The 27,291-nt window shown below is 37.0% G+C and overlaps 1 protein-coding gene across 6 annotated transcripts in view; it reads right to left on the bottom strand.

The window, feature by feature from the left end:
- The window catches only part of LOC136879059 (core histone macro-H2A.1), a 380,958-nt gene that overhangs the window by 338,475 nt on the left and 15,192 nt on the right, over positions 1–27,291 (bottom strand). For all 6 annotated transcript variants that reach the window (XR_010860885.2, XR_010860886.2, XM_067152802.2 and 3 more), the window contains exons 2-3: positions 16,674–16,780; positions 5,005–5,236 (exon numbers count right to left, since the gene is read on the bottom strand). Coding sequence is in view for 4 of the 6 variants with exons in the window: in XM_067152802.2 (XP_067008903.2) it covers positions 5,005–5,236; positions 16,674–16,780 (339 nt within the window). In the remaining 2 variants the exon portion in view is untranslated. The remainder of the gene's footprint in view (positions 1–5,004; positions 5,237–16,673; positions 16,781–27,291) is intronic.

Raw genomic sequence — 27,291 nt, 5'->3', positions numbered from 1 at the left:
ACACAAATCAAAAACATGTAAATGGCAAAATATATACATTCCAAAGAAACAAAAACATGATATCATATTTTCCAGGGTTCACCAAGGAAAGCATGCGGCATTCACGCAACTCGCATCCACTCAAAGGCTCAACGAAAATAAAAGGAAACATAATTACACGTTAAGCAACACTTCCTATTCAACACAGGTTCCTGAAAAATAATTACATGATACAAAATCAATAAAAAAAGGTGACAGAGTAGGCTTTACCTTTCAACCTAATTCAACGTTGTATCCTGGAAGAGATTACATGACAAAATATTCCTCAGCACGGTTATATCATTAAAAGAAAATCCGAACAAAACATCGCGATATAAAACTCTTGTCGACTACAACCGTAGAGACATGGACAGAAACAAAATCACGAAGTACAGACCGCTCAAATAAAACTTTCCTCAGTAGACAAACATATCACCCTCGCCAACACACGGCGGAATAACTCAAAGTGGAGATCCACGTCTCCCAAAATAAAGCAGCAATACCGAAACCACACGGTCCAACCCTTTACACACGCTGCTCAACAGTCTACCCGAGGCAAGTCACAGAATCAAGAAAATGCACGCCTTTCAAATGAGGAACACGTCCTCTTACACAAAATCACCCCAAATAATATCTCATGTCCTAAAATTGCGTAAAACTGAAGAAATATGAAGGATGTTATCTAACATTCGTTCACATGAAAGCAACACGACCGTACTGGTCACAAATCAAAGCACTCGCACTCAAAGTAAACGTGAATAATAAAGTGGCCAACTCTTTAATAAATATGATAAACTGAAACTAAGAAATTACCACATTGACAATCGATCATGTCTGAACCTCGGAAAGTTACTGAAATATCTCAATCCTACATCGCGAGAAACTCGTATAGATAATAACTGTACCGGGAGGTACACCTCTACGCTGCACATTTAAATCTTGCGCCAGTAAGACCTCCTCTATGGGAGAAACACTGAACTTAAAACTAGACCTCCTTAAACTTTTGCTCAGAAGATGTCACTAGTTTAATTTTGTGATTATGAAGTTGCCTGTACTGTGTGGATTTCAACTTGTTTTGTTTTCCGTTCTGCAAGAAGTGTAGACATTCTCTCATAGATGTCTCTACAAAAAAAACTATGATCATGCACCCTGGTGCGAAGTGAAGAAACCTTTTTGAAGAAATTTTGTACTCATAAGTTTTTTCTTTACTAAATTTCGTTCATTCTTTTGTGGGTTGGCAATATTTAGCTTTTCCTTCTGCCAGTTTTGAATTTAGCCAATCCAGAATTTCTGTAATTAATTTCCTACCAATCATAGGCTACTTCTTCGATTTGGTGTGTAACTTTAAGGTAGCCAATTAAATTGAGAGGGTGTGGCTGTTTTATTCATGAAAGTTCTCGAACTTTCCACGAGGGTTTATAAACTGCTGATTTTCACATCTCATGGCCACTTGATCAACATCTAACTAAGAGTATGAATGTAAAGCAGGAGGCAGGAGGTGCCTCTTTCATCAGGCAGCAGGACTTCAGCAAGGTAATGGCCGTTTAAAATCTTTATTTCTTGCTAACTCAGCAGTTTAACCCGTGGGAAAGGTCCCAAAACTTTACAATGTAACCTACTCTTCTAAACATGTAATTCTCTGCCGGTTTATGTAAAAACTTCATAAAATCTGTAACTGTAATTCGGGGATAGAGAGTGATTTACCCTCTTGAGCTCTCCATCATTTTGGTTTGAGGTGACTACGTTTTGGTAACTGATTTTCTTCTCTTCCTTAATGTTTTAAAATTTCTTTCTTATACGGGTCACCTCCATAGTTTGGGAATAGCCCCTGTTTCATCGGCCTTGCGCCAAATACAGGACATGCTTAATAAAATTTTGAATGTATGTGCCTGGATCACTAATTCATGGCTCTGATACGGCACATCATGACCTTTTATATCTAGATGATGAATGCAGCTCAGAGTGTCTGAAGAATGTCTAGCATTGGATAAAATGATAGTAAAATACTAAGGGCATAACAACTTGAAACTTCATCAAAGCAAGCTTATCAGATTCGGGTACAAGTTATGGGCCCTCTGTGGATCTAGTGGTTACTGTTATCAATTTTAATCTGTATTCTGAAAAGAATCGGACCAAGTGTGTCACAATATTAATAAGACTTTTGACTGCAATAATATAACAGCTACTTTATAATAATACTCACAACTGAGCCAACACCCCTCCAATAAAGAAACCAAGCTTTTCTACCAGAAGACACAGAGCTCAGCAACTGAACACTAACATATTGATGAGAAAGACAGCAAGCTATGAGTGGGGAAAAATATGGAAATTGGAATACTGGGATATACGTTCTTAAAAAATACAACATAAAAATTTCTTTCAGAACCAATAAAAGAAATCTTGATATGTTACACAACTCTAAATCATTAAATAAATCTAATGCTTTTTCTAAATCTGGAGTATACAGATTCAAATGTAACAACTGCAGCTCCTCGTACATTGGACAGACTGGAGACAACTTTAATACCACATACTCCTAACATATCAACGCCATTAAATACAACAGATTCTCTGCTATAGGACAACACATACAAGACTCCAAACTTAATTTCACCAATATTGAAAAGGACATAAAAATACTTAAAATCATTAACAAAGGCCCCCTTCTAAACACTACTGAAAATTGTTTTATTCACCTTGACCAATACTTCAACCCTAATTTCAATTTAAACGACACTTCTGAAAAACCCAATATTCTATTAGACTTCCTAATTCTTCTTCTCAAAAATGCTAAATTTCTAAACCCGAATTCAATTTTCCATGCCTTACACAGTTCCTACCCATGTTTTCTACCTCCAATAACCCATCATCCTAACCCACCCTAAACTACCCCTCCTTTATTTCCTATCCTTTCCCATCTTCTTTTAACTACCCGTTCTCTTTTAATTTTCTCTTATCCACTAATCCTCCTTCATTACCTTATCCCATCTTTTCTTTTCTCTTCACCTCACCTCTCGATTAAAAAACAAACAACTATTTTCCGAATTGAACTGTATACTATAATACCACCTACAATTCAGATCATTACAACATTCAAATTTAAACTCATACCTTACGCTACCTCAAGTACGACCCAAATTCTTATCTTCAAGAATTAACATGCTATGTATATACGTTTTTCATTTGTTTCCAATATTGCGCTTTTTAACATTTTTCTCCTCCGATTTTTTTTTTTTTACGTCAACTGTTCTGCATCACTAAAGAATCTACAAGATCCTATTAATACTGATATATACTTCAATTATATTAAATTTTACTATATATTTTCGTGACTGAAGCATTTGCAGCCTTGTTCTTTAAGCTATTCAGTGAGTTTCGTCGGCATTTAAAAGCACAGTGCCGGACGTTGTGTATGTTGCGCTGATCCTCAGGAGCCAGCGTTTTACTTTATTTAAGCGACTTGTCTTCAACTTCTACACAATTTCAGAACTTCAAATTTATTAAATCGTGTTGTGACTTCGCGCCTGGCAGTGTTTGCAGGCTTGTTCAATGAACTGTTCACCTCTTCTCGTAAACATTTTAAGGCACAGTGCCGGACATTGAGTATGTTGTGCTACTCTTCAGGGACTTGCGCCTTGCTACATATAAGTGACTGATCTTCGAATTCTTCTGGATTTTATTATTTAAAATCGCGCAGTGCTACCCCCTATTGTCTTACATTGCTTCTTGTGAAAGACTTATACTTTAATTCTCTGTTTTCTATGCATTGTTTTTGTATTTTTAATTGGCAGATGATGACCCAGATTGGTGGTCAAAACTATTTTTTTTTCTTCTAGGGGCTTTCCGTCGCACCGACACAGATAGGTCTTATGGCGGCGATGGGATAGGAAAGGCCTAGGAGTTGGAAGGAAGCGGCCGTGGCTTAATTACGGTTGAGCCCCAGCATTTGCCTGGTGTGAAAATGGGAAACCACGGAAAACCATTTTCAGGGCTGCCGATAGTGGGATTCGAACCTACTATCTCCCGGATGCAAGCTCACAGCCGCGCGCCTCTACGCGCACGGCCAACTCGCCCGGTGGTGGTAAAAACTGGTACTACTATTAACCAAACAAGAATGTAACACTACATTTCTTATTTACTTGTATTGAATAGGTTGAACCACTTAATTTGTTATTTCAATTTAATTGTGATACAGTTCAATATGGAACATTATTAAATTTTTATCTTTAACATTCTCTGTCATTGAACATATTCATGCAGGTATATGTTTTGTCCATAAACTTTTGGCCATATACAGTATATATACATATAAAACTAAATGGATGAACTGTTTTGAAAATGTGGTTCTGTTCTGTTAAAACAATAACTGAGGCTTACTTTCTGGACTTTTTTCCTTCTTGTTTCTATGAAAGGAAAGGAGTTTGGGAAATTCTGTTTATCAGTGTGGTGTATTTAGTGATTACCTGTATCTATACTGATGTCGTGTAGGAAATTAGATGATAAAGCTGGATTATATCATCACTAGCTTCACACTAAGGCACCTGCAGTTTCAATCCCAGCCTGTGGAAGTGGAATTCTTGAAATGAAAAAACATATTCCAGCGATTCAGACTCTGTGTAAAACTACAAGTCCTATGGTTATGAAAAAAAATACCATCAGTCTCACAACCTACTTTGTAGTTGTATAACCAGAACAAGGACTGGGATTCTGCAGTGGAATATGTTCTAACTTATCTACATCTTAAGTAGGAAGTCATGGGAAACCAATTCTAAGATGTCCAGACCCACTTTTTTATTCAATTAATTACCAGAGGCAGAGTGAAGCTTGTTTTAGTCCTTCAGAGCCTGAAATTAAACTTGGACCAGATGGAGCTGGCTTTGTATATGTGACTCACAGATTTCATACTGAGTATTTCATAGAACCTATGTAAGAATTTTCTTTTTAAGTAACAGAAATGCAGTGTGTGTTAGCAGAAGCTTGACTTACCTGTGGTTGGACTAGTTGCTTTCTTAGTACGGAGACCACTAGAAGCTGGAATAGCTGGAGGCGATGGTTTCTTGTGAGGAGAAATGGGTTTCGTAGCAATTGGCTTTTTGTATGGAACAGTCAGAGGCATGTTATTACCCATAACAAACTTGCCACCTTTCTTCTTTGCAAGTAATTCAGGGTGTATTTTTGGTAAAACACCTCCTGATGCTATCGTTACATTCTTTAAAAGCTGTTGAATGATACAGAAACATCGCTAATTGTCAGTCTTGGACTTAACACTATAAAAGTAACAAAATTTATGAAACACACTCTAATTTAATGATTGGTACACAGTGGTAGAAATTCTTATATCTGGCAAAATATATATATATATATATATATATATATAAAAGTAAAATTTACAACTTGTGAAACAAATTATAAGAGAAAATATTGGAACAAAGCTGTCAAGAATTATATCAAAATATAGCTCGGAATCAGTCTTACATGGCTTTTTACTCCTGCCATTTCTTTAAAGTACAGTAGCAAAATGTTTTTACATGTTGACACAACATTGGTTGGTGTTATTATTTTAAAGGTTCCTCAGCCCCTTGTACCATTAACAAATGGATAAAAATGTGAAATGTTAACCATTTGAAAAAATGAGTATAGCAGGTAAAGAAGGGAAAATGTACATCCCGTAGGCCACGGCTGGCAAACCTATGACATGTGTGCCACTTGGTGACATGCAAACACGATTTGTGCGGCACAACACACTACATACTAACTTATTTTAACATTGCATTATAATAAAGAACATATATTATCATTATAGACTGTAACGCCACAATCCTCTATTTGCAACTAGTGTTGTGGCCTCATTTAGTTCTATACCTCTTATCTTTAAATCGTTAAAAACTGAGTCTAACCATCGCCATCTTGGTCTCCCTATACTTCTCTTACCCTCTATAACAGAGTCCACAATTCTCCTAGGTAACCTATCCTCCTCCATTCGCCTCACAAGACCCCACCACCAAAACCGGTTGATGCGTGCAGCTTCATCCATCGAGTTCATTCCTAAGTTAGCCTTTATCTCATTATTCCAAGTACCCTCCTGCCATTGTTCCCACCTGTTTGTATCAGCAACCATTCTCGCTACTTTCAAGTCTGTTACTTCTAACTTATGAATAAGATATCTTGAGTCCACCTAGCGCTTGCTCCCGTAAAGCAAACATAATTTCGCCTGGGAGCTGTCTTCCTTCTTACAGAATACTGTTGATCACAACTGCGAGCTCACTGCATTAGCTTTAATACACCTTGATTCAATCTCACTTACTATATTACCATCCTGGGAGAACACACAACCTAAATACTTGAAATTATCGACCTGTTCTAGCTTTGTATCACCAATCTGACATTCAATTCTGTTGAATTTCTTACCTACTGCAATTCATTTAGTCTTCAAAAGGCTAATTTTCATACCATACTCATTGCACCTATTTTCAAGTTCCAAGATATTAGACTGTAGGCTTTCGGCACAATCTGCCATTAAGACCAAGTCGTCAGCATAGGCCAGACTGCTTACTACATTTCCACCTAACTGAATCCCTCCCTGCCACTTTATACCTTTCAGCAGATGATCCATGTAAACTACAAACAGCAAAGGTGAAAGATTACAGCCTTGTCTAACCCCTGTAAGTACCCTGAACCAAGAACTCATTCTACCATCAATTCTCAGTGAAGCCCAATTGTCAACATAAATACCCTTAATTGATTTTAATAATCTACCTTTAATTCCATAGTCCCCCAGTATGGCGAACATCCTTTCCCTCGGTACCCTGTCATATGCTTTCTCTAGATCTACGAAACATAAACACAACTGCCTATTCCTCTCGTAGCATTTTTCAATTACCTGGCGCATACTGAAAATCTGAACCTGACAGCCTCTCTGTGGTCTGAAACCACACTGGTTTTCATCCAACTTCCTCTCAACGACTGATCGCACCCTCCCTTCTAAGATGCCAGTGAATACTTTGCCTGGTATACTAATCAATGAGATACCTCGATAGTTGTTGCAATCCTTCCTGTTCCCTTGCTTATAGATAGGTGCAATTACTGCTTTTGTCCAATCTGAAGGTACCTTACCAACACTCCACGCTAATTTTACTATTCTATGAAGCCATTTCATCCCTGCCTTCCCACTATACTTCACCAATTCCGGTCTAATTTCATCTATTCCTGCTGCTTTATGACAATGGAGTTTATTTGCCATCCTTTCCACTTCCTCAAGCATAATTTCACTAACATCATTTTCCTCCTCCCCATGAGCTTGGCTGTTCGCAACACCACCAGGGTGATTTCCTTTTACAATGAGAAGATGTTCAAAATATTCCGTCAAAATATTCCCTCCACCTCTCCAGTGATTCCCTGGGATCTATTATGAGTTCACCTGAATTACTCAAAACACTGTTCATTTCCTTTTTCCCTCCCTTCCTAAGATTCTTTATTACTGTCCAGAAAGGTTTCCCTGCTGCTTGACCTAGCCTTTCCCGGTTGTTACCAAAATCTTCCCATGACTTCTTTTTGGATTCAACAACTATGTGTTTCGCTCTGTTTCTTTCATCTACGTACAAATCCCTGTCTGCCTTGGCCCTTGTTTGGAGCCATTTCTGATAAGCCTTCTTTTTACGTTTACAGGCTGCTCTCACTTCATCATTCCACCAAGATGTTCGCCTTTTCCCATCTTTACACACAGTTGTTCCTAGGCATTGCCTTGATGTTTCTACTACAGCATTTCTGTAAGCCACCAATTCTCTTTCTATATCCTGAACCTGCTTACTGTCTACTGTTTGAAACTTCTCACTAATCATATCCACGTACTTCTGTCTAATTTCCTTGTCCTGGAGATTTTCTACCCTTATTCGTTTGCAGACAGATTTCACTTTTTCTACCCTAGGCCTAGAGATACTTAGTTCACTACAGATCAGATAGTGGTCTGTATCATCGAAAAATCCGCGAAAAACTCGTACATTCCTAACAGATTTCCTGAATTCAAAGTCTGTTAAGATATAGTCTATTATAGATCTGGTACCCCTAGCCTCCCATGTGTAGCGGTGAATAGCCTTATGCTTGAAGAATGTATTCGTAACAGCTAAACCCATACTAGCACAGAAGTCCAGCAAACGCTTCCCATTCCCGTTAGCTTCCATATCTTCCCCACATTTACCAATCACCCTTTTGTATCCTTCAGTTCTATTCCCAACTCTCGCATTGAAATTGCCCGTTAGCACTATTCTATCCTTGCTGTTGACCCTGACCACGATGTCACTCAATGCTTCATAAAACTTGTCAACTTCATCCTCATCTGCACCCTCACATGGTGAATACACGGACACAATTCTAGTCCTAATTCCTCCAACTGACAAATCTACCCACATCATTCGCTCATTTATGTGCCTAACAGAAACTATGTTGCGTGCAATGGTATTCCTGATAAAGAGCCCTACCCCAGACTCTGCTCTTCCCTTTCTAACACCCGTCAAGTACACTTTATAATCTCCTATCTCTTCCTCGTTATCTCCCCTTACCCGAATATCACTTACTCCTAGCACATCCAAATGCATCCTCTTTGCTGACTCAGCCAGTTCTACTTTCTTTCTTCCATAAGCCCCATTAATATTGATAGCTCCCCATCGAATTCCATTTAGTTCGCCAAGTTGTTTCCAAGGAGTCCCTCGCCTGTCAAATGGGAGTGGGGCTCCATTACTCCCATAGGACCGAGGCTTGCTTAAAATGTTCTGAGCTCGGTAAATTCATGAAGCAGGATGCTACCCTACTTGCACATAGTCCAAGTGAGGATCTCTCCTCTAACGGGTTATGGACCACCGGTGAATTGTGTAGTCCTAGCCGCCTGAGCACAAGGAGGGCCATGACTCAGAATATGTCCGAGATGCCCACTCCCATTCCATAGCAACTGGTATCCCGACTCTCAGGACCACTTACTAGGCCACTCAGGCGTTGCCCATGGTTCACGAACTAGGACGTGACCACAGTAACCCACAAACATAAACCACTGTATATATATAACCTGCTCGAAAATAAAACAGTTATTATTAACCAGCAATTTTAAAATGGCCATGAATTCATCGATTTCTAGCTTGCTTAAGCGACTATATTTTTTCAGATTATTGGCAATGATGGGAAGCAAGTTTCTATACACTTTTCATGCAGCTGATGATGGTGTTAAAAATTGTACACCGAAACATGTCCTGTAATTTGTAATAAATAATGTTGTAAACATCAGATAACAACATTGTAAATGTATTGAAAATGTGGAACCTACTATAAGCTATTTAGTTATGATCTCAGTTCAATACGGATAAAAACATGAAATTCCTTACGCTTAATGACTTCAAACAGGCTGTGAATTTTCATTTTCATTAGGTTAAAGGAAAAATATATTTTATTCTTAAAATTTATTTGTTTTTAAAATGTAATTTTCAGTGATGTTTACAACATTCAATTGAATGCCTAAAAGAAGACAAAGGAAGCACACTAGGATCAGAACAGCTGAGGCTCTTTGCCTGATATTCCCACGTTCAAAGGGTTAAACCAATTTATCCTTACTTTGCAATCTGATAACCTTGTTGACTTGACATTCTAGGAGATATAGCAATGAATAAAAGAAAACATATACTTGACAAACAAATTGTCGCAGCTGGGACAAAACCTCCTATGTAAAATATTTTAGCTCTGAACTTTGGCCGGTAAGGTTCTGTCATTACAAGTAATAAATCTCATTATAGACCGTATTGGACATCAGATTATGAACATTAAAATAAGAATAACAATTTACACCACCTTTCCAATACTTATTTTTCCTTATATTTAGGATATAAACATTACAAGTGTTGTAAGTTGGGACATGTTTCGCTTAACTGTCGTAAGCATCATCAGCCGAAATAAATCTTAGCCTCCCCGAACCTAGTGTTCTTAAAATATATGGTACCCTGAGATTCAACATTTACATTATAGAAAATCAAATAGGCTTAAAAGTAGTTTGAAAAACATAGAATGTTCATCATGGCTGAGAGAAAAAAACACAATCGTGTTGACAGAGGTTAAAACATAAGGTACAACACAGAGCTGGTAGTGAAATAATTAAAATCATTGCTACCGGTCAGTTAATAAGAATGTTCATACATAATAAAAAATGATTATTATATTCTTTTGAATGAAGAAGGTAATTAGAATTGTTAACTAATTAAATATCATTCTTGCAAGAATTAACTGTCAACATGATTGTGTGTTTTTCTCTTAGCCATGATGAACATTCTGACTGACTGGTAGCAATGACATACCTGCCAACTTTTAGAAATCAAAAATAGGAAAAGTTTTAATTCTTGGATTTCATCAAGTGTATTGTGCCATGGTCTCGGTAAAAAAGAGGACAAGATAAAAGGCATACATATCTACAGTTACAATGCGAATTAACCATTACATTTCAAATCTTAAACTATTGCAAACGATTGCAAGAAAACGTACCTAATAATCATTCTCATTTATGACTCATACATACGAATAGTAACATTTAGACAGATAAGTCAGGAACTGACTGCAACTTACCAAATGGTGAAGAATATACACATGTAGGTGATAGAGACTGCTGTGTTTACTTGTTTAGCATTGAACTGGCAGCTAACTTTGCCCTCTTCAACAATGCACTGTCATACTGCTGCTCATAACAATTTTCACTTAAACTTGATTTGACCACCAATAGTTTACTGAGATTTTCGTCATTCAGAGATGATCAGAATTGTGTCCTCGTCTTTTTTACCTGGCTGAACAATCTTTCACACTCGGTATTGCTGTGTGGAATTGTCAATATTGAGAGCATTACTTTTGCGATTCTATCATATTTGAAACACCCATCTGCACCTCATATATCCCCCATAGCAGACAATGGTAAATCCTCAACTTGGAGAGCACAAAACTGGCACTGTAAAGCATCCATTGCTTCTTGGTTATCTTCACTATCTTTCACTGGCAATATAACAGGAAACTTTGAAACAAAATACTTTATGGCACTGAAGGAAGAATTCTGCAAAGAATTTATCTGAGCTACTTGAGCATTAACAAAAACACTATTCAAATTAAATTTATGAATAATATAATCACAAACTGCAATAAAATAGTTCCTGACATAAAAATAAAAGTTTTTCTTCTCCTCAGGTGCCAGATTTTCTACAAGACGAGATGTTGAACTGCCAATTACTAAATCATCATCAGCTTTCTGATTCTCTCTTGTGTGATAGACCACTTCTAAAACTGTATGATATTTTTTTATAACCACTGGCTTAACAAACCTACACAGAATGTCCTTCAACATATCTGTCAGCATTGATCTTATGACGTGAGGTGCTTGCGACTGAAGAACTTTATTAGTTTTCTCAAATGTAGGGATGATAAATGCCAGAAATGAGCAAAATGCTTTATTAAAGTTTGAAGAAAGAAAAAGAAATAGTCTCTTATCGCGTGAAATACTGGCAGTGCAACTAGACTCCTTTATTTTTTTCACAGATGGAAATGAACTACTCTCCGCTTTCCTTTTTCCAGAAATAACAGAAGCTTGGTCTTGTACTCTACTGACACAAGGACCACGTTCCATTTCTGTATCTTCATGTGCCTTTAGCTTGAGAATTTGGAAATACTTCAGAGATGTGTCTGTGCCATTGGACCGCTTTACCTCATCCTTAAAAAAAACTCTGAAGTGGCTCCCACTCTGAAATCAATCTTTCCAAACATTTCCCCAAGGATAACCAGCGTGTACACACATGCTTTAATATTTTTCTAACATCAGTTTGGTACAAAGCTTGACACATTTTGAGATGATCTTTTCTCTAAATAATAATAAATATCAATTAGCATCTCATCAATTTTGACAGGAAGGGAGTCTGCACCCTTCATGGCAGCCAAATTAATCAAATGACATGGGCATCCCATAATAATAATAATAATAATAATAATAATAATAATAATAATAATAATAATAATAATAATAATAATAATAATAATGTTTTCGCACTGCTCTCTTAGTTTAGCAGCAACACAGTTTTTTCTTCCCATCATAACAGGAGCATTATCTGCACTAAAAGTTATGCAGTTTGCTATCGGAACGTCATATCTTTTCAGAACATCCAAGAGCAAATCAGCAATATTAATACCAGTAGAATTGCCTTCCAAATGTTCCACAGATAGTAAACAATTTTCAATCTTTTGCAATTCTTTGTTGAAAAACGAGACGACGATAGGATAGAGCTTACTATCTTTATCACTGCTACCATCAGTTGAAATTGCAAAAGGTTCAGTCTTTAAAGTTTGAATCACCTTACTATCTGCATCACGGGCCATTTCTTTCATTATGGCAGATGTTTGTGTTCTAGCACACGCGTATTTCTTCGCAATGTCTGAATCTGGAAACATCTTTCTGAACAATGGCCCTGCGTGATCAGAACAAGACAATGCAAGGTTATGTTCGACAATGAACGCCGTGAACAAACATTCTGCTCGAGTGACTGCATCATCTTCCTTCCCACCTACAAAAAAATTACATAATGTTTTATTCCTCTCGAGACAGCTAGCACTATCTTCGTGTTTCTGTGTGACACTGTGAGCTACAATATCTGTTTTCCCTCCATGTGAGATATTAATATCACACCGACACATGGAACAAAATGCACAATAGTTTCCTTTATTAGACTGTAAAACGAACGGAAATTCAGTTTTATAGGTATCTCTGAACACTTGGAGATAACGTTTGTTATGTTTTGTAGTCATCATCTGAAGAGAAAATATCACAAACTGTCACTGACACAACTCTCTGAAATACATTGAAGTCATTAAAATTATGAACTCGGATCAACACAAAAGCACTGAAATATGCTAAACTACCACATACAAAACAGATCAATATGTCTCGTGCATTATTAACATATGACTTCGACAGGGAGAAAAGCACAGAACCGCAAGGAAAAACACGTGGTCTAAAACTTCAATGAAACTATGCACAGAAACGAGCGCGCGAACCACACAATAACAAACTCACTCTTTCATCCCGATCAACAGAGTCCCTAGCAGTCGCTAGTGCGCATGACCTTCTCTGACTCGTAGGACAATTGCCGTCCCGAATTCCCACCTGAACAGCACACACGCTGCTGTAGTGAGCGGGAAATACGATACACAAAGGCGACGGATGATCCGCCCGCCAAATAAAGCATCAAATACCGGTAAATATGTTTAAAAATGAGGTTGCGTAAATTACACAAGCACATAAGAATTCGTGCTAGGGGAAGAGTACTGACCGTACTGGAGGTTATATTGGTCAAAAATAGGAAGAAATAAAAATAAATCGGAAAACCGGAAGACGAGTTAAAAATCGGAAAGTTTCTGGGTAAATTGGAAGGGTTGGCAGGTATGCAATGATATCCTATATGATTTTAATTATTTTACTACCAGCTGAGGGTTGTACCATATGTTTTTAACCTCTGTCAACATGATTGTGTGTTTTTCACTTAGCCATGATGAACATTCTTATATGTTTTCACACTAGTTTTATGTATGAACATTCTGATTAACTGACTGGTAGCAATGATTTTAATTATTTCACTACCAGCTCTGTGTTGTACCTTATGTTTTTAACCTCTATCAACACGATTGTGTTTTTTTCTCTCAGCCATGATGAACATTCTTTGTTTTTCAAACTAGTTTTAAGCCTATTTGATTTTCTATAATGCAAATGTTGAATCTCAGGGTACCATATATTTTAAGGACACTAAGTTCGGGGAGGCTAAGATTTATTTCGGCTGATGATGCTTACGACAGTTAAGCGAAACATGTCCCAAATTACAACACTTGTTGTAATGTTTATATCCTAAATATAAGGAAAAATAAGTATTGGAAAGGTGGTGTAAACTATTGTTCTTATTTTAATGTTCATAAGGTTCTGTCATCTAAGATGCAATATTGTGTGAATATTGTCAAAGCATTCTCGCTCTTCATAATGTATGTGCTGCGAGTCAGTATATCTCCAAAAAATATTATCACATAGTAGGTTTTGTCCCGGCAACGACAATATACTAGCTTGTACTAGAGAAAACTGATTCCACTCATTCTGCATAATGAAAATTAACACATATATGCTATTTTTTTGAAGAAGTATGTACATTTTCCATATACCCTAACTTCACTTTGCAACAGTAGCTCACAGATACTGATTTACAAGTGCCTTTTATTACGATAGAACAGCAAAATATTACCCTTTATCCTTGCAAAATAACAAGAAACAAGCTAAGACACCGCTTACATTTTTTGCCGAGATGCATAACAGCCACCGCTGAAAAGTTCTACAACATTTATGTAATCACCACTTATTATCTTTCTGGTAAGATAGATACATATTTATATAAACCCAACCTGGCCATCGATGGAGCTACACCACACAACATTAATATGCAAATTTTGAGAGGGCTCCAAACAATAACACATCTTAATCTATGCCAGCTCAAAGTTTATTTTGACAAAATGGTAAATTCCGGTCATGCACACACAATAATTATTCAAGTTAATAATTCTCAAATGTGAGGAGTACAGTATTTGGCATAAATGTATTCATTTAAATAACTTCAGGGTGTGATATTTTCAAAACAGTCCTCTGGGTGAAGTCCTGGGTTCCTAGTACAAGTTTTTCCCTTTCCTATTACTGCACATGGCACAGTCCTTAGACTCTTCACAATGAACCGGTATCCTTTTAGTCTCTCTTCCTGGTCGGCAGATTTTGACTTGTTGCTCTTCCAAATGTCACCAATGAGCTCCACCAACATCTCCCAAGATGAGGAATAGGTTACTTGCACCTGGTTGTTCACAACAGCAATACGCTTTCCTCAGGCTATAGTGTTCAACTTGGTCTATTCCTCCAATATGCTGAGTATAGAGTGAGATGACCGCTGGCTTCTCAAATTTAGTTAATTGCCCTCCTCTAGATTTTCTTGTTTTCCGTGGTTTCCCATTTTCACACCAGGCAAATGCTGGGGCTGTACCTTAATTAAGGCCACGGCCGCTTCCTTCCAACTCCTAGGCCTTTCCTATCCCATCGTCGCCATAAGACCTATCTGTGTCGGTGCGACGTAAAGCCCCTAGCAAAGATTTTCTTGTCACCAGGTTGTGGAAGGGTTATGGAAGGTCCTTCCAGGCCAAAATCATCACAATGTTCTCTGAATTCACTTCATGGTTTGACAGCTTCAGTTTTCCTCCTTGTCCAGTAAGACATGTGCCATTTTTGCTGTTTCTTAATTTTAAGAGGATTTTTGTTGATTTTGGAGAATTCTGTCTCTTTAGGTAATTTGGACCGTTTTGACATGTAACCATATTATTTTATTAAATTAAAACTAACAAACTGATGGTTTATACAAATATGGAAATAAAACATTTCAACACAGTATTATTTTGCTAGCTGATGCATGAAGGTTAGATAGCTGCCCAAGTACAGGCCCACACTCGCTTTTCCAGGAAGCATGTTATTCGCTGGAATGTCGCCAATACTTCTTTGACATCAATATCCACCAGGTCCTCACCGTTTACTAAGGAATTGTGCAATGTTTTAGTGAAAGCAAATATTCCACTATTTAAACTTTCTAATCCAAAATTACAGGCATTTTAGGAAAAACACACAAACAAATAAATTACCAGATGAGTCGACATCATATAAGAATTATTTACCACAGTGCTACGAAAAACATTAAATAAAATACGGGAAGAAGCCATGGTTTCTATCAATGAGACCACAGATGCTGTCAGGCACTATGTAGGCAACATTATGATAGAAACTGAATGAGATGGCTATGCGGTTAGGGGTGCGCAGCTGTGAGCTTGCATTTGAGAGATAGTGGGCTTGAATCCCACTGTCGGCAGCCCTGAAGATGGTTTTCAGTGGTTTCTCATTTTCGCACCAGGCAAATGCTGGGCCTGTATCTTAATTAAGACTACGGCCACTTCCTTCCCACTCCTAGCCCTTTCCTGTCCCATTATCGCCATAAGACTGTGTTGGTGCGACGTAAAGCCAATTGTAAAAAAAACAAACACATTGAAATTGGATAGATCAAGTGAAATATTTTTATTGACCGCTAAAGGATTAGAAAAGACCAATTACTTGATGATATCCAAACTCTTTGATAGTGCAATATTTTTTGTGACTTGGGGGCATAAAACATGATAATGCATTTTTTTTTTAGTGATGCAGCACCATATATGGTATGAGCAATTTTTACAGATTTCCAAAGTATAAAAATCTTTGTCAGAGGACTACAGGTCATCTGAGAATGACTATTGTAGTCTAGTGCAACTGAGACTAAAGAACATGTACTGTAATTCGGTATTAGAGGGCTTTGTAAGCCTATTATTTTATGAACGATTGTTTAAAATATTCATTATATCATTTTTACATTTTATAATGAATTTTCTTAACTTTTAGGTCATTTAATATAGTCAATTTGATCATCTTAAGTGCATTTTAATACTCTTTATGTCATCAACATCTGGGCCTGGCATATTACATTTAAAATAAAATCAACAAAAACAAATAAACTGTTTTGAGAAATATATGCTAAACAGGAAGTAATGGAAAATAATCTTACTAAATGTAATTCTTCATCATTGGCTACGGCAAGAAGAATATGTCGAGGTGTAATTCTGCCTTTCCTATTGTCTCGCGCAGCATTTCCTGCTAGTTCTAAAACTTCAGCTGAAATAAGAATAAATGGTTTATATTAACAGTGAAATATATGCTTTAATGTTTACATCACAAAACAACAAAACAAAGTGAAAGTTGATCGTTTTGAGGGCAAAGCCATGCATATAAGAACATGAATTTAGTTTTCTACACAATAATTTACAGAAAAATGTTAATATGAAGAGGACTTGAATGCTAAAGAACCAATAGTGGACAGCCAAGATTCTTGAAATACAAAATATGGCCAAAATCAACTATACAAGAGCTTTTTTTCCCTGCTACCAAAGCTGCCTTTGACTCATCAACACAAGTCCTAACCTTCTGAAATCCAAAGATGGCACTTGACTTTCCGAAGCCAACTCTTCGATTAAGAGAGAACATTTCCAGGAACTCAATCAGAGATTCAGTTGTTGTTGAAAACATATTTGCTACATTTCCTCAACAGCCAATACAAAACCATTTTGGTGAACTTCCCCTTCTTCTGGAGGTTGGAGTAGCCGGTCAACAGCTCAAGAAGAAAAAAGCAGCAAGCTCAAACTGAATTCTTGATGAAGAAGGTCACATAGTAGCTGAATATTTGCATATTGTTATGCGATGTAACTAATTACTCGCTTTCTCATGATGATGTAAGTTACGTTAAACCCGCATCAGGTTCAATATTTGTTGTGTGTTGCAAGAAGGATGGTAACAAGTGGATCATGTTGGAGTGAGTCTGCAGAGCTGGGAAAAAGTTCACGCACACACAAACGATTCAGTATTTGTTGCTTTCAGCACTTCGCAAGCCCACCGATAATCAGGAACTTCGGAGAGCAATCAGAGTGAATGTGTCAGTGCGACAAAGGACCTACACAGAGAGACCATACCATAGGGCAGCTTGTGTGTACACTCTTCTCTGTTGAGATCTGGAGGCAAGGAACAAGCCCATCAGCAGTCATATTTGGTCCTATGACTGGACTGTTAGCGAGGGATTTACACTAGCGAACAAGACCATCGAGCTAGAGTGGTCACGAGACCCACGGTATGGTCCGAGGACACGAACGAATCCTCAGTAACCGACTAAAGCTGCTAGCCAAGAGCAGGATAATCTGCGCAAATCAAGTTAGATCCTTTGGTGCCAAGAATATCTCAACAAATTCAAGCAAGCCTTAGGGTGACCATACACTGCCACACTATGAACAAGCTTTGTGCTTTTGTTGATTCTGCATACCCTTCATAACACATGCACATATAGGAAAATAAAAAGTGCAATAAACCAGAACTTATTCAGCACTTTTTTCTTAGGAGAATAACTTTGTGTCTGTGTTGAAAAGCGCAGGCTCAGGTCACCTCTAAATTCTAAACTATAACTAAATAGCACTTGTGTGGCAAGCCACTTATTTCTGAAAACATAAGTGGTAGCCTATTTCTAATAAAGCTATTTCAAATGTTGTTTTCATTTATTTGTAAGTAAAAAAAGTAATAGAAAACCTGATAATCATTTGGAATAAGGTTTATAAGTTTCTGTAAGTTTCAATTGGAGAAGGTCATGTATAGAGTATAGAGTGTAGCACGGTATCCACATGTTTATGTTTCGAACCTCCAATCGTCTTGGAAATCAATTATGCTTTCTGAAGTATACTGGTAGGCTAAAGGGTCACCAACTGGCGGTCCAGGTTGATTTCTTTTGTCAGTATTTTGGCAATAAACAATTTCATATGTTCTGGGAATCTGTTGCAACATAAAGTTCCTTCCTCTTATCCAACTTTCTCAATCGTCACATGGATGCCAGTCACTGCACTGTTCAATTAAACCTTCAAGCCCACCATCCAACTCGCTTGGTAGTGAGGTGATCCTTTTGAAGAACTTAGTGATAGAAAATGTCTGGAAAGGTTTCGTTAATCAAAACAAACAGTATGATGTCTTCTAGAAACAATGCAAAATAAACTACGATTTCCAATGCACAGAAATCAATCTATTTCTGCTGCTGCATTGAGGTATTACATCAATGTAGGTATTACTGCTACAGCAGCAGCTCACAATATACACAACCTCATTTATTTCCCAACAACACAAGCAGAAGAAATGCAAAACTTTAATTTTGCTAGATTTTCTGGTGTAACTGGAACCATCACATTCGCATCAGCTCTCCAGGTGGAGATAAAGGGTCCTTTTTGACTCTGTGCGAGTGTCCAGGGAGCTACACGGAAAGGAGATAGTACGACTGGGTGACTCATTTGCCAAGAGATATACTGCTTCATTTCTGGCTGGTATAAGCTAATGGAGTAGCGATTAAGTGATAAATCCTGCATCTTCACCACAGTACAGTAGTTTAGTTAAACATCTCTGATATTGAGTGTGTTCAATGTGTTAGCTTTGAAATAGCATATGAACATAAAATTTATTGTGATGTATACAGTATAATTGTGTGTATTAATTGTGCTGTGCCACGCGAAGCATTCTTCTGTTAGTGTGTGGCTTTTGATTCATTTACAAATTTCCTGGCATCCTCCCTCCCCTACTTTAGTGAAGAAGTTTCACACCACTGGGTCCATACCAAATACAGTAGAAACAATACACGACACTCTGCGAGATATCGAGGGACAGAGATTAGAGCTCTGCCTAGCGGAGTGACCTGAGAGTTACTGATTCTGTCGTAAGAGCATGTGTATTTGTTTGTGAAGTTTATGGGATTATTTATGCGTTTGCATTAAGTTGACATAAGTAAATAGTAGTGTCTGTCATTCCTTTATATCTCCTGTCAATATGAGTGGAAAGATATGGGCTGCATTTGGCTGCAGTAACTATGAAGTGCAGAAGGATTTGTGGTCTTTCTTCTGTTTCCCTCGTGACAAGAAAATGTAAGTAAATACTGTATTTGCATATATATTCTTCCAGTTAGAGATTTTTATAGTACTTCCTAAACTTCTGACCTGAGTGACCCATATTTTAACTGGCTAAAAATATAATAAGCTTATTTTATTGTATTAATGCAGCAGTTAACCTTCAATACTGATGTGTTGTTGTAGGTGTGATCTGTGGGTTTTGATTTAATTCAGGAAAATGCATATGCACATGTGTGTGGTCGGTTGTGTTCCAAGTTACCCCATTTGGAATGCCATAATGCGTAGTCAAGCACGGAAGAAAATATGCGTGATTTAAGAAATGTGATGATTATGCAAATTTGCTTTACCCTAATGTAATGGCAAGTATTGCTTACAGGGAAATTTTGAATGTTTTTGCGGCTAAATTTATAGATTTTCTTTCTGTTAGTAGGTTTCAAGTTAAAAGCAAAATTGTCCAGCTCTTAAATGTAAATTCATTGAATCATGCGTGTACGGAATGTGCCGATATTTTTATTGACAAGTGTGCTAATTAATAATCTTGACCATAGTGGCCGGTATTTGGTCCGCATTGACTTGATCACAACAAATATGTAGGTGGATGGTCTACCTAGTCAATACTAAATATTAATTATTTATATTTATTTACATAAGTCTAGTACATGTTTCGGAAATCTATATACATTCCCTTCATCAGCTAGTCAAATTAAAATTAAAATTCCTGTACACAAAAAGACCTAGTAAAGGGGGGGAGGGGGCATTAAAAAATCCAAAACTATTGCCTATACAATTTAAGATTTTTAAAATCAAAGTGTGGATGCATGAAATTAAATTCCATCTAGTCGAATAGGATAAAACACAATAGAATAGAGTCTGTATGCATTAAAATATCGAGCACTATGTTCTTGTTGTGGCGTTAGATCACTGTGTACTTGAAGATCCGATAATTTCTTGTAAAATTCAATTGGAGTTGAGAATAAAAAAATAGTGCAAAAACTTATTATCATGCCAAAACCATCCGATAATGGGCGGGTTATGCAGCCAGGTGATGCGAGCTTAAAATGATCAATATAATGAAACAAGAAGTACATGAGGCTGTCATATAACTATTAAGGATATATAAAAGTGGCTGAGGTTGTTCGGCTAATGTGATGTACAATGCTTTTAAATGAGAAAAAAAAGACAAATCTAGCCGTAAAAGCTCAGGCAGGTATGCTAAAGCTAAAAAAGTAATGCATAATTGAAAGATCAAGCCCTTTCACATCTTGATTATATGTCTAATTTCAGTCTTTAAATAATAACCTGTTATATAATTCTTCATTCATGTACCGTATGCAGAATTGCTTTAGCAACCTTGAAGTTAATATTTTAGCAACACTTTCTTTCTAGACATAATTTATTTATCCATTTCCGTATATACATTTCCATTGATATTTGAATTTAGCGCAAATTTTCAGGTCACACCACTAGGAGTGCCACTTGCGAATTGTCTCCCATTTTAACAGGGCTAAATCCGGAAGTGTCGCATACTGTCTCTACTGTATTTGTCCATACTTAATAAGAAAACATGCAGGAGACAAATTGTTTTAACAGAGAAAAAGCTTAACGAAATAGGAAATCTCTTGGAAAGAACTCCAACAAAATCCCTGTTATGTCACATCATACAAGATAATGTGTCATTATCTCCTGCCCACAAAGCAACAAAACTACCATATTTATGCAAATAATTCCCGCACCATAACTTTAGGAAGGCCGATTTTGAAAAAAAAAAAAAAAAAAAAAAAAAAAAATGCCAACATTGATGCAAATAAAACCTGCACCCCAATTTCGAGACTGAAATTTTTTTAAAAAATATGCGGGTATTATTTGCGTAAATACGGTATTAAAAGCCAAACAGTACAAACCCACTGCTGCCCAACATTTAAGAGGACCTGACAGGTTTGCTAGGGCTCGATATTGTAACTGGTTGCTTCAGTCAGTTCACGATGGGATGTTCACCAACAACTTTTATTTCTTAGCATGGCTGCACTTAAGTGGCTATATAAATAGTCAAAACAGCTGCATGTCCATCCACTTCAAGATGTAAAGATAGGAGTTTGGTACACAATAAATGCTCGCAGAATTATAGGGCTTATAGTTTTCCGTGAAACAATAAATGCAGATTGCTGATCGGTCTATGAAGATAACATAAAATCAGCTTCATGGTCCGTATCGCACTTCAATAGATTCACAATTAAGTATTTATTTATTTTCCACCTAGTCGATACAACGATTGCTTAAGGCAATTTTTAATGGTCAAAAGTGGTACATGTTTCGTATATTATCAACATCTTCAGCCACATAACACTGTTTAGATGAAAAATATATAAAATTGACAAAGTAATGCTTTACAGGAAGTGTCCTTAAAATTAACATAAAATTGACCATTAAAATTTGCCTTAAGCAATCATTGTATCGACTAGGTGGAAAATAAATAAATACTTAATTGTGAATCTATGAAGATAATGCGGAAAGTTTTCAGAGATTGTGTGGTTAATTATCCCGCTAGATCTCGGGATTTAAAACCCTGTCATTATTACCAGTGGGGATACTGAAGACAAAAATGTATGGGAACAACCCTCACAGACGAGAAGAACTACAAGATAACATTGCACAAGTTATTTTGAACATCACACGAGCTGAGATTTGCCGAGTGTGTGCAAAGCTGTTTATGAGGTGTCAGGCGCATTTGACAGCTGAGAGACAACATTTTGAACATGAAATGTAATGCCACGTAGGTTTTCCTAATAGTTTCACTGGAAATACCCTTCTATAAATGCGAATTGCCGTGATGTAGCGGTGAGGACAGGCGCACGTTCCACCGGCTAGCGACAAGAGTGTCATTCCACCAGTCGTGCCGTACTCTAAGTAGTGCTACGACCAAAGCTAAAAGAAGACCCTGTATTTCAAAACAGGAAAGGTTATTTTTCCATAAACTGTCAGACAATAAGTGACAGTAATTTATTTATTAGAAATATTATTGTTACATGGCCCAGTTCTTTCCACGATAGCACAATCTGCAGTAAGCGGGCATAATTCAAAGGAGGTGAAATACAACACGGAGAGAGTGGGTCATTTCTCTTACCACCTCTGCTGAATCCACAAACCAGGGAAGAGCGTATGTACAACAGGGCACATGTTAGAACCGGAAATAATAAGATATTAAGGTGTATGAAAGTGGAAGTTTTCTGCTCTATCTGTTGGTTTGAGGTGTGAAGATCATAAAGCTATAGCAGTATTGAACAAAACTCTCCTGATGATTTACTGGTTCCACACATTATTACAGAGCTCCAACAAGTCGCAGGTCCCGATATGGAAAATGGCGAATAATTAAATCCAGTGCATCAAACGTATACAGAAACAATGACAATGCTGGTAGACCTGTATGTCACGCTTTAATTAATGGTCATTTCAGGCAAGTGAAATTTATTAATTTCTAACAAAACAATACATTTGAGCAAAACTCTAGTTAGTAATCCTATCTGAGAAACATAAAAACTAACTTGTCTTGGAGGCTAACAATAATAATAATATGCTAATAACAACACTTGCTGCTCTACAAAAAAGAACCTTGTTTGACATATCTTCCTTCATGTTCATATTTTGCCAGTATTTTATTCTTTCATGTTTATTACTGAATCTTTAATTTCCACTTCATTTCTCATTACTTGCAACTAGATATTCCAACACTGAAATTCTTCTTTCACAGGAGTCTTCCCTTGGGTGTTCCAGCTGATGTTGAAGACTGTGCTGCTCTATGTGAAGATGGCAGAAATGCTGGTTGTCATTGATTTTACAAGAACTTTCAGTGCTTAGCCCATCATCATCAGATGGTGCAACTACAGCTCATCTTACTGCTGCTCCATGTGCTTGAATATGTCCACATCATCAAATGGGAAGACTAAAAAAAAAACAAGAGAGAGAGAGGGAGAGAGAAAAAGTGTAATTAATATTTGCAATTGGAGCTTAATTAATGTATTATGATTTTTGTGAAATGCCTGGTAAAAACTGCCCAAGTTCATTCACAAGTCATGAGCACACGTAAGTGATGTGATGGTTGTATTAAGGCCATAACATTTTCAGTCATTTCAGATATAAAGTTAGCACCAACAGCAGCATTCATCATCACTTTACTGTCTGCACATATTTTCCTTGTTTTTCTTCAAGTTCAAGCAAGCCTTCAAATTTCTTACACTCCAGCAAGAGATACCTGGAAATTATGGTGTGTTAACACTGTTTTATTCTATTTATGAAATTAAACCAGAATACAGTTTTGTAGAATTGTTTAAAAAAATTCTGAATTCAGAGGTCATGAAATTTTATTCTATTGACCAATGTTTAAAGCTTAACTCGAAATAGAGTCGAACCTGCCCTAATGGACACCCTTATTCAGCGGATACCTCCCCATTCGGAAAATTTTTCTCGGAACCGATTTTATATTACATAATACAAATGTTATATTGGCCTCATTTAAGCGGACACCTCGAACTCCGGACAGCGCCATTTGTCCCGTCCACTTGACTTAAGCGGACACTTTACACATTGGAAGACAATTTATTACACCGGACCACATGTCGTCCTTTCTTTTAAAACCATTCTTCAGACATAAGGAAATCCCTTTTGAATGTTTGTACTACTTCGAGTGCAAGGGGAGAGAAGGTACATTGGAATGCAGTTCTACCTAGTGGTGTCTAAGACTATTCCAAGAATTCTAATTGCCGAGAAATGCTGCCAGAGACTGTTGACTCACAAGTTACCTGGGGATTTTCTTCCCCTTACATCATTCTATTCATAACCTGGATTGTCGCTGATAAGTTCGAGCTCTTTAGAAGGAAAAGACAGTACAGGCGCTAATTAGTGAGACAGAAATACCATAGAATTTCAGTTGTCTGTTAAACATGAGTAACAAGGGATTACTTCATGAAGCTGTAATGTTTGTAAATGATGTAAAATCACTTATAATAACTCTCTATGAAATACTAACAAGGAAATGACTAAGAATATTAAAAATAAAGATATGTACGCTTATATTTAAGGTGGATGTTCTTTGCCGTTAAAATGTTTGATTATTTTTACAAACTTGTTTTAGCGGACACCTCTCGTAACGGACATTTTTCCTCAGAACTGACGGTGTGCGCAGAAAGGAGGTTTGACTGTATTAAATTACAATAGTCCAGAAAAATAAACTATAGTAGGCCTACACTAGTGTATTAATAGTGTTTTGTCTTACAATTTACAGGCGTAAATAACCCAATGTACTTTTTAGTTATAGTTTTATAGTACTGCTTTAAAAAATAGTTTACATTCAGTAGCCATACTATATATTCTGAGGACCCATTTTTATAGTTTAACTGGAACATTAAACCATTATAGCACAGAGAAATAGAATTTCTTACCAGAAATAAAACTTAATTTTGCTTAAATTTTCTTCAGTTTCTTTTTTCTGCTTTATGGTGACTACATCTGTCCTTTTATTTTCAATGATATCTTTGTGTCTAATAACTAATTCTGCAACAATATCGGTTTCAAAATGGGAAAAAATTTAATGTCCTTTTTCAATTTTGTACTTCCATGTTGCTAACAAGTGCTTTCAGCAATGAAGGCATCAATATTCTTCCAACCAACTAAAGAAACATTAAATCCCCGTAGTGCTCTGCTCGCAAGCAAAACTTCATGCTATTGTTTAATTCCAATACCAACTAAACGTGCTTAAATAATCATTGATTAAGAATGGTGCTCCAAAATTCTTTGTAACAAGGTGATGCATTTATTATTAAATTCTCTTATTGTGTAGTTCAATGAACATCTCATATTTACATACAGCTTTTCTGAAACCACAATGCACACAAGTGACCTCGACCGTAAGCACGTCAGAGTTACAGTTTGAAGAAGAGGAATACGATCCTGTATCTGCGCTCCTTTTGTTTCGTTTTCATCAGATGCATCAAACCATAAAGGAGCACTGGTTTTCTGAAAAACTTGTTGAGAGTAAGGGAAAAATGCAGGAAATTAAATTCTAAGATTCCCTGTTTTAAAATTTCAGCATTGCACTCACTTTTACGTGTCGTAGGCGTATACTTTTCTCCGACTTGCTTCACATAGATCCCCTAAGAGACAGCGTGATAAAAGTGGCCTAGTGCGCTGTAAGTTTGCCAAATTTGAGGTTGATTTGTCAAGTTCTTTTTATGAGAAAGAAAGAAAAACAGAACCTAAATTGAGATTTATGACGTACACTCAACTCTCAATTTACCGTAATCAGATCAACCACATTGCGGCTTAACTGTGATATCAAAAACAGTATAAATACATGCATGTTAGGAGTTTCAGTAAGACAAGCACAACAAACAGTTACGCATGGGGCTGCCTTGGCAAATGTTGAGTCATTGCTATTTTTCCAGTTATTAATTGTGCTAAGTGCTACTTTTTCTCAAACGTATTGGGTAAGTTAATAAAAAACAATACAGTAGTATCATTTTAACTGTGCTTTCAGTATGCCTGTCCTATTTTTAAATTTTTGCGGGTTAATCGCGATTTTACTTACCGCGGAAGCTTTAACCCTACATTATCCTAGTTAAGCAAGAGTTGAGTGTAGCAGAAATAGAGGTACAGTATACAAATCCCTATCAGCTATGACCAGTAGAAAGCATCGCATCCTTTCTAGTACCTTAACTTGCTTCCTCGCACGATTACTGAGTGTTGCCTAAACACTCCAAGGTGTGTGTTAATTACTGGTCTGGACACGTCCTAGATAGTGATCACACCATGTCACCATGTAGCAGAGACACTGTTTTGTGTCAAACGACAGACCTACAGCTCAGGAGTTCTAACTGTTTGATAGTTGGTGATGAAATCAAATCTGTGTTGAATTCTGAGAGTAACAACATAATTAACAAATTTCAGAAAATGATAGTGGCTCCTCAGTCAGAAAGTATGGAAAATGTTGCATGATTTGACATTCTGATATAAAAGTAAGTATAATTCTGGGGTGGGTTGGTGGGTCCTTAGCATCGGCAATGAACACCACTCTCTCCTATGTGTTATATATATAAGATTCACATTACTAAACTGTGTAAGTTACTTCATGCAAGGCCAAATTATAATGCTCTACCAGGACAAAGTCATACAGCAAACTTTGTTATCGGAAAAAAAAAAAAATAGGAACATGAAGGACATTACAAGGATTACAAATGAACAAGGGGAGTGTATTCAGCCGCCCCTTCCAATGTACAGTTTTATGCAACTCAACTAAAGTGCGACATACTTATAAGGCGTACTGTAAGGAACTTGAGCATATTTTGCACACAATTCTGAACCCTACCGACAGGTTATATTGTCCGCTCGCAAAACATGACTCCTTGAAATCGTGTAGCGATGTCCTTTGACCATGTAACCACGTTAATGTGTCGTGCCTCGTGACCGGGTGTAACGAACATAAAAATAGGTAACAGTGGAGTAATTAATGTCTTAAACACTGAACCAGATGACATATGTACTCGACTCTCGTCATACTACCAGTATGTTCCCAGCAGTGTAGCACAGAGAATGTGATTAGGCGTTAGCCTAGCAATCGACAAAATGTGCCACCGGCGGTTTGAATCCTGCATCGTTCAAATATTTTTGCATCAGTATGATGTTTTTCCCCCTTTTTTTTCCTTTTTTTTTTTA

This window comes from Anabrus simplex, chromosome 8 (assembly GCF_040414725.1).
Source record: "Anabrus simplex isolate iqAnaSimp1 chromosome 8, ASM4041472v1, whole genome shotgun sequence".
Taxonomy (NCBI): Eukaryota; Metazoa; Arthropoda; class Insecta; order Orthoptera; family Tettigoniidae; genus Anabrus; species Anabrus simplex.
The sequence above is the reverse complement of the archived record's forward strand: the minus strand, read 5'-3'. Positions and strand labels throughout refer to the sequence as shown.